Genomic DNA, 9,493 nt, shown 5'->3' with positions numbered 1-9,493 from the left:
AATAATAAATGTTGAACAGGCAATGATATTAACTTATTGGAAAATCATCTTTTATTTTTTACTGTTGATCTTACACATTATTATTATTAGCGTATGGCTGAATGGTGGGGAGATCCAAGGGTAGTTCCACCTCGCCGTATATAGTCCAAAGTTCCCTAATGGGAAACCGGACACTAAGGTTATAGTGAGCACAATACTTTAAATTTACACTTTTCACTTGATATATCTTACACATTGATATATTTACATTATTTGTGTGCCTGGTGCGGAAAGGGTTGGTCTACTTATCTTTCATCAGTGTCTCTCCTGTTATCATCGCAAAGAAAATAACAATTAATTTTTTTCAATAACAATAGATTTCTTGAATTTCTTTTAAATAAATGTCATGCCTTAAGGCTCCTTCACACATAAACATCGGCCGGCCAGACAGAATGAGGACCGATCTGACAGATTTGAACCAACACAGCAACAGCTTAAAATAAAAATATTATTTTCGGCCTCCACTCTGGCTGAAGGCCAATCTCAAGGCCGAAAAAAATCAATTTGTAATTATCTCATGACTTTGCCAACAGGTTATGAAGTGCAATCTCTACGTATGAAATGAGATTTGAATCGACTCAACAAGGTCGCTCAATATTCTAATTTGTTAGCCTATTTTAACTTGATACTCAAAGACACAAAATACAAGTAATTTACGCTTGAAATAAGAGGTGGAACTGACCTAGTCTCCATTGGAAACTGGAAGCACATAGAAGCATGGGTCTCGACTTTGGACTTGGAGAAGCTGCGCTGGCAAATGGGACATTGCACCTTCTCGTCTTCTGCACCTGCATTCACCTGCTGGTCGTTAGTAGGGTTATTCACGTCGTTGTTGGACTGCTTCTGTCTAGGTCTGCGATTGCTCGACCACGCCCCTGTGCTCGGATTCCACTTTTCTTCAGTGGTTATTTCGACAACAATGTTGGAAGAGCTGGCTCGAGGCGACTCCTTTGGCGATGAATGCGATTTATTGCTGTAAGTTGCTGGCGAGGAGCGTAATCCTTTCGCAGCCGAATTCGTTCTACTATACAGGTCTGGGAAATCTTGCGCTTTATTGAAGATCTTCTCTTCTTTCTCGGACACAGGGGATGGAATGCTGTGTGTGGTATTGTTCAAACTTTCTTCCCTAGTGCTCTTGTTTTCATTCAACCGGGGCTGCTGTTGATATCAATCAACTGAACATACAACTCTTTTTCCTCCTGTTTAGGAGGCGTTGTCACATTTGTTTTATCTTTCATTCTCTCAGCGAACGATTGCTTCGGAACCGGCGACGCTTTCTCAGCAATCGGCTGTTGCTTCGGCTGCTGCTGTTGTTCTTGTTCTATAGCATTTATCGCTTTATAACCTTTCAACCAACTATTGTACGATTCCGTCAACAAAATGGTGATATCTCTTCTATCGTGTGTGAGACTCGGTATTGTATACAGGTTGACAAACGGTCTCTCCAAATGGCTGTTCTTGAAAGCCGCCTTCACAATGTCCAAATCCACTTCTAACCTCTCATCATCCGAGTCAATGAATCCGGCCACTCTAAACAACCCATCATCAACTTCGATATTATAATCATCCGAGTCCTGAGACCTATTCACAACCTTAGTGTTATCATCCTCGTCATCGTCGTTATCAACACTGTTATACTTGCGATAGGACCTCAAGCTGTTCGATGACTGGGTGCGGCGGTTGTCAGTGCACTCTTCGGGACTGCTTAACGAAATATCCATCTGCCTGCTGCTATCTCCTGCTGCCGAGTTCAACTCGTTGCGGATCATATCCACCCTGCTAGTCACAGGTCCTGGATACGACTTCAAATTCATCACATTCGATCTGATGTTTAGCAACTGAAATAGAATAATAAATATCAGCAGTCAATCAATATTGTATTAAGGTTTTCAGGAGTGAGCTAAAACGCAATTCCATTTTGAAATAAGGACTACAATAATACATAAACATGGCTAAATGTTGATTCGAAAAGATCAATAATTTTAATCATATGAAACTTCAAATTAGCCTACATGTTGGGACGTGATTGAATATTTTTCTATTTTTAAAAAGCATACATACAGGTTTGGAAACAACAGGCTCTTACAGCCCAAAACTGTTTCTGGTTCAGAAATACATAGTTCAATAAAGAATAACTAAAACTACAATGCATTATGAGAATGAAATATGGTAGAACAGAATTATGACAATTTAATATGATTTGAATAGAATTATATTGGTAATATTAACCATCTAATATTGATTAACACGCATCAATAATCTGCATACGAATAACAATTTTAAACTTAGTCATGACAATAAGACTACACGATTCAAAAAAATTTTGTCAAGCACAATATTACTGATATGAAATACCGAGGAATTTACGATCAAGGAAATATCCTCATGGAATTCAAGGGAAATATTCCCAAAATTCATAAATTCCCGGGAATGTATGATTTTTGTGTGAAATGACTAAAAATAAAATCCAATATAAATTGGCAATTCACAAGATATATGAAAATGATTAGAATAAAAAATAACTTTATAAAACTGTAAAAAGATCTAAGAATTCAAGAATTTAAGTTCATGGAATGATCATTTCATGATAGCTGTAAGGAAGAATACGCACTTATTTCTAATCATTGAATTGTATACCATTATTATGTCTGTTCCAATCAACCGATTATGGCCTGTTTTTACATTCCAAACATTACTGTATGTTATTGCTGCTGTTATGTCTTGAAAGTTAAATCTGTTTTATGTTTATAGTCTGTCCAGACTGCCATGAGCCCTGAAAGGTTAAGCCGACCCCCGCTCCCCCACGCGCAGGCACACACGCCAGGCCTACCTGCGCCATTGATATACTATGTATACTACGTAGTATACAGGTAGGCAGATCGTCCCTTTACTCACACACACAAAAGGAGACTGCGCTTGTATGTGTGAGTAGTAGGAGGGTCGGCCTAATCCTTCAGAGCTCATGCCTGTCTGGACAGAGTATAATGTCTGAAGTCTAATGAATAATGATAATGATAAAACATCTAATACTCAGAAAAATCCAGAATTAGAAAAAGAAGCATAAAATAATTTAAAACCCAAAAATATTTGGGTTTACTTTACTTTGATTGGACCAGTAAAATCGATAGTGAAGGAATTTCAGTAAAGAGACCATCGATATTTTGATTAAAGTACTTTTCAATACTTGTGGATTTTCAGAATCTTTGAAGTTTGGTAGCCTTGACCAAAAATGATATAAGTTTTGCATGTGATAAGTTTTGTTGGATCTCTATCATTTTGAGGAAATGCAACATAATTAATTATATCAATATTAAATCGATAAAGTGATCACTGGTTCACTCAAAGTAAAGTCAAATAAATGTATTGATGATTTTTAATTGACATGCTAAATGTGAATGGAATTGATCAGTTTGAACGATTTCAAAGCCAATTCATAAATTCCTATTATTTCCCAAATTTTCTTGCCAGGGAAATATTCCCAGATCTTAAGTGGAAATCATAATCTGAAAATATTCCCGACCAACATCACTAAGAAAAATAAATAATACTTTTATTCAACAATGGACAGTCAATTCTTATTTAAAATTAAAAATGAGAATTAAATTATTAAAGATTCGAAGGTTATTTACCTGAGTTCTGTTAGAAGTGTTCAGCTGACAGTTGGCTGGATTGGATTGTTCACCACCACCAGATTCATTGTCATCAGTCATCATCAATTCAGCATTTTCTACATTGGACATTTTTATTGACTATCATTCAGTTATTTATCTATAAAAAAAAGATAAAAATCATAATTGTTAAGATATTAAAAGAGTATTTTTTACAACTCCCGACTTCTTTTATTTCAGAAGACCAATTATTACATTACTGTCATATTAAATTATACTACTATTCTCTATACTACAATTACTAAATAACTATAATTACTATACTTTATTACTAAAAACGTAAACAGAGGGAGCCAGGATAGCCGAGACCCTCTAGTCTGTTAGTGCTACCTGGTCGCGGGTTCGAATCCCATCGAATAGGCTTGAACGTTTGATCAAATCACCCTCGCACTTCCCATTACCCACTCACAAGCAAAAAGCTCATGTAGGCATCATCAGCAATAAAAAAAAGTTGAATTTATACATGAAAAGTAGCCAAACTCTAGTCCAAATGCAAAAGTTCTTGAAAAAAAAACATGAATATGATAGGGTAGAAGGAGAATATAAGCTTAACAGTAATGTGCATTACCTTGAATATGGGTTAAAAAAAATCTGGTACACTCACACAACTTCCCCTGCTCATTGAACTGTAACCCTCATTCTTAAACGAGAATAATTTAGTGGAATAACACAATTACGATTGGCGGATACATTTAAAACTACGATCAAGGAACCTAGAATACAATACATTGACTACGATCATACTACTGTATATACAGAGTGTTTCAGAAGTGGTGTCGAACATTTCAGGGTATTGTTCCTGGATGATAAGAGACTACGAAATGATGTATTTGAAGTGTCCAAAACTCAGCGGTTATCCATATAGCTGCCATTTTGTTTTTTTCACTTAGGAATTTTCATCTCAATAACGCAAAGTTGTATTGATCTGAAATTTGAAATGAATATTAATTTATGCTATGAAGACTCAACTTAAAAAAAAAAATTCGATGTAAATTTTCAAAATGGCGGCCATTTAAAATTTTTGATGGCACATTTCACGAAAACCGTTCACTTTACATAAAATTTACAAAGGACAAAAAAGTTTAATTTTATCTTTATTCTTCAATAAGATTGATCAAAGAATAACAGAGAAATCAATTATGTTCGTACTGCATGCATGACCACTTTCCACCATTCAAACATCAATTTATAAAAATTGTATTTAAGATGAAGCTTTGAAACTCGGTATGGCTCCATATGGCCATCCAGCTGATTTTAAAATGTTTTTCGGATGATCTTGTTTGTTCATGGTCATGCATGCAGTACAAATATTCATTGCATATCATAAATATTCATGCCAAATTTCAGATCAATACAACATTTCGTTCTTGAGATAAAAATTCCTAAGTGAAAAAACAAAATGGCAGCTATAAGGATAACCGCTGAGTTTTGGACACTTCAAATACGACATTTGTAGTCTCCTATCATCCAGGAACAATACACTGAAATGTTCGACACTACTTCTGAAACACTCTGTACATTCTTTTCACATTTTTCCTGTAAATTGCGAAATTGATGATTTTTAAAAAGTCGTCAAAACAGCTGTTCTACATTAGTCCTGGCAACGAATGCTCAAATAAAGGTATAGAGGGAAAAGTTTGGAACACAATTTTCAACTCCACAGCTCTTTTAAGGATAGTAAGAGGATTAACATATCAAACTGCCTAGGAGTTCTGTTCTGCATAGTAAAAACTGTCTGAGTTTGTTCCGTAATTAATTTGCTTTTGAAGGTGTTTTTAAATTGAATCTCCAGCATTCGATATTCGTGTGAGGTAGTTTGTGAGTCGGTGAATTTGTGAAATTAATATTTTGGTGTGAATTACCTGTTTTGTGACTGTTAAGTTCTAATTTGTGTTTGTAACCTAAAACTGTTTACCGGTTCTGCACGGTGAGAATAGCTGCATTTTTATTATCTACTCATTAACTCAAGACACGTTTGTTAAGTGTTGTCTTTGAATTTGTCAACTATTGCCTTCCTACTGTGCACGTTCCAATCCATTGTTTTTGAGCGGGAAACTGCTGTGCATACACCGACACTGTTGCCACGGCAACGGTGCAACTACTGAACTGTTGATCGAATGACCCTGATCACTCAGCGCTTATCTATAGAGATAACTACTGATAAGAAATCAGCTGTTTTTGAAAGTTCTTTCACAACTGACCTTCCGTTCGTTTGTCATCGATAGTTTTGTTTGTTTTTTCCTTCCAATAATTTCTCCTCTTCCTTCTTTCCTCATTCTTTCTCAGGAGCTTCCAATTATCCTTGCTTTGACTGCTCTCTTAGCTTACTTAATACCTTTTCCTTCAATTAGTTCCATCATTATTCTCCATTATGTCGTTAAATAGAGTGAACAGGATCGCCCGGTCTGGCCGGTATAATCTGATTCAAGATATGGATAACGAAATTGAGAGTTTAAGAGAGGGTCTCGTTAACAGGGAGGTGATTGACAGTTTCAGTCATTTGCTCCAAAAGATGTTTTTTGAAAGTCAGGATTTAGCTCGCTCGGCTCTCGATGGGCCTGATAGGAACAGGAAGTGCATTCCATGCACGACAGGCACTGACTAAAAATAGATTTTGTGAAAATAGTACTTCAATGGTTGGGTATCCTTAAATTACTTTCTCCGGTTGTAGTATGTGAAGCATCTATCCTCCTACCTTCAGAAACAAAATTGAAATCATCTTTAAAATAGTTCGGATTTCCGTATTTCAATATATCACTAACAAGCGTGATTATTCGAAAACGTCTTTGATCGGGAAGCTTCAATGTTGAACTGGCAATGTGGGCAGGGGTGATATGCTCATGACGTTGAAGAGAGTAGACGAAACGTAGACAATAATTTTGACAACGCTGTAGTTTATCATTCAGAGTGGCTTGCATATCGTTGAGAGCAGAATTACAATACATTAAATGTGGGAAGATAAGAAATTGAACCAATAACAATTTGATGTTTCTAGGGAGGATATCGTGCATTTTCTTTAATGAATGCATTGCAGAAAACACCTTTTTATATGTTTTGTTCACTTGTTCTGACCAGTCAAGAGTATTAATCAAAATAATGCCTAATTTTTCACTGAGCTACAGTAAGGAATGTCATTACCATCTACACTAATTCTGTGAATCGATTCAATGTCAGTATTGTTTATAAGACGAGAATATCCAATTATAATGGGTTGTGTTTTGATGGGATTAAGCTTAAGGCCATTTTTCTTTGTCCATTCAAATATGTAATTGATATCTTGATTTATTATTGGAACTGTTTCGTCAATTTTTGTTATGAAATAAATTTAATATTAATTTAATTAAATATTTAGAAAAATTAATTAATTGAATTAAAATTTGAATATTTCATTAATAATTTAAATAAATAAGCTTAATATTGAAGGTCATCTGCATAAGTATGGAAGCTGGAGAATTTGATAATGGAAGAAAGGTAATCAGCATACAAAGTGAATAGGAGAGGGCCTAAAATTGAACCTTTGGTACTTCATGCCTAACTTTTTTTCAATTTGACTTGTTGTCACCAACAGAAACACATTGTTTCCTACCTAAGAGATAGGTTTTGAACTAAACTAGCGAGTTGTGACCAAGACAAAGATAGCTAACTTGTTTGAAAGAACTTTATGATCAACAGTATCGAATGCTATAGAAAAATCAAATAGTGTGAGGATGGTGCATTTTCTTTGGTCTAAAGCCGACCTTATATCATCAGTGCCACGAAGGAGAGCTGTCTCAGTTGAATGAAATTTCCTAAAGGTTGAATAAAAGTTATGAAGCTTACTATTGTTGTCTAGAAATTTTACAACTAATTTTTGTGATGTCCTCGAGAGATGTAGAGCGAGAATTGAAAAATGCTGATTTTTTGGAATCGTAAAGTGTCGTTTATCCTTCACGCTTCAACTATTTATACTATTTGGTACTTTCTATAATTATAACTTGAATCCGTTCCAATTATTTATAAATGATATAAGTTCTTTCGATATGAGTTCGATAAATTAATGGATCAGGATTTTGAGCAATAAATTGTGTTATAGAAATAACTTTTCAAAACTCAATTCAATGAATTTCTGGGAAATAGTGCTGAATAGTGTGTTGTGTTTTTTCTGGCTCTAAATTTTGTAAAATTATTCAAAAATTTTCCAATTAATGATAATTTGAGTGTGATATTTTTGTTTTTTATTCTGGTTTCAACCGTCAAAATTCAAAATCTTAGTTTTCGTTGTTTTTTGAGTGAATATGGACTAAACTTTAGTGAAGTGAAATCATAACCCTATTTTTGACTTTTAAAGTGTTTTATAAATTTGGGAAAGATATAGTACAAGGAGTATCCTTAGTTTTCCTCTCCCAATCTGTGCTTCTCTGTAAAAAATATAAATAAATACATAGAGTAAATGTTGATTTGGATTAATTTGAACGATCCCATAGCTTACTCAATTCGCAATTCCAATGATTTCTTATGAGAATATTTCACTCATAACTCATTGGAAACATCTAAATGCATCGTCACTACTATTGAGAATAGTTTCCATTCCTTAATGCTGTGATAACATCATCCAAAACCGAGAATCTTTATAGGTGGATGGCACTGCTTTGATTTATTCCTGCTCTTGATATGTTTTATTGAAGTATTGTTTCTAATTCTAACTTTTTTTTGCAGGTGAGTTTGATGAGACAACTTATTGCAAAGCAGCACGTGAGTTATATGGAATCCTATTCAAATGCAATCGAATAGTTTTGTATTTCAATTTCAATTTTATTGATGTCATTGTATAATTTTGTCAATTCAGATAACTGATGTGTTCAACAATGGCTTCGGCTAAACAATACAGTACATGTGGCTTTTTTAAATCTTATTTTTAAGATTTTCAGCAAGCATTTTGAAATATTCTAAGTGATGGAAGATTTTCATAATTTATCCATCACTTGACTCCAATTTTATAGTGGGACTGAGGATTTGCACAGTAAAGCATCAACTGAGTTGAATCTGCAGGTGATTTAATCTTATTATTGATCAATATTATAACTGAACAGCTCGGGGTAACTTTGAGGGGTTTACAAAATATGAAGGACTGAGTAAAATATGTAAAATGCGGATTGACTTACTTGATGTGGTTGTAACGTTGCGGTTTCAACGACGACTGGGGTCTCAGCCAGCTCTGCCGGGAGATGGCACCCTGCTCCTCCTCCTCGGAGATGGACAGAGTCAGGTAGTGAGAGAGTGTGAGGAGGGGGGAACTAGGAGCGATAAGACTGGTACGCAACAAGGTGCCACCCCGACTATTCGACACCCCGACTACTTGACACCCTGACTACTTGACACCCCGATCACTTGACACCCCGACTACTTGACACCCCGACTACTTGACACCCCGATCACTTGACACCCCGACTACTTGACACCCCGACTAGTTGTCCCCTTTTAAACCGGTTTTTCAGGGGACAAGTGGACGTGAGCCATACCCGTCTAGTTGTATCCTTTCTGATTAGGTGATAACTAGTCGGGGGGACACCCTGTCATAAGGGTGCAAGGTGTCAAGTTGTCGTTTACGGTCGGGACTAGTTGACACCTCTGGTCCAGTAGGTGTCAAGTAGTCGGGGGGACAACTTGATGGCAGTGGCATATTTTTACTAGAGTACAAGTAGTCGTCTACGGTCATGACAACCTATCCCCCCTCGACTCCACTCCACAAGAAATCACCAACATCTCTAAACCCAGCCGTAGATCTCATGATGAAACCCAGCATCCTA

At 35.8% G+C, this 9,493-nt stretch overlaps 2 protein-coding genes across 7 annotated transcripts in view; one reads left to right on the top strand and one right to left on the bottom strand.

Annotated features, from left to right (window-relative positions):
• LOC111051716 overlaps positions 1-9,493 on the top strand; it is a 546,966-nt gene that overhangs the window by 192,319 nt on the left and 345,154 nt on the right. The gene's annotated exons all lie outside the window — the stretch shown is intronic.
• LOC111053954 lies at positions 699-5,927 on the bottom strand. Of its 6 annotated transcripts, none has more exons than XM_039436105.1 (3): positions 5,909-5,927; positions 3,669-3,807; positions 699-1,877 (listed from the first exon to the last, which is right to left on the bottom strand). In XM_039436105.1, exons 2-3 carry the CDS (start codon positions 3,777-3,779, stop codon positions 1,185-1,187), a joined length of 804 nt encoding a protein of 267 aa, XP_039292039.1. In that variant the 5' UTR covers positions 3,780-3,807; positions 5,909-5,927; the 3' UTR covers positions 699-1,184. The 6 variants fall into 6 exon arrangements, with proteins under 6 accessions (XP_039292039.1, XP_039292043.1, XP_039292040.1 ...); XM_039436109.1 differs by lacking the exon at positions 5,909-5,927 and adding an exon at positions 5,623-5,641; XM_039436106.1 differs by lacking the exon at positions 5,909-5,927 and adding an exon at positions 5,570-5,588.

The sequence above is a fragment of the Nilaparvata lugens genome, chromosome 10 (genome assembly GCF_014356525.2).
Source record: "Nilaparvata lugens isolate BPH chromosome 10, ASM1435652v1, whole genome shotgun sequence".
Taxonomy (NCBI): Eukaryota; Metazoa; Arthropoda; class Insecta; order Hemiptera; family Delphacidae; genus Nilaparvata; species Nilaparvata lugens.
The sequence above is the reverse complement of the archived record's forward strand: the minus strand, read 5'-3'. Positions and strand labels throughout refer to the sequence as shown.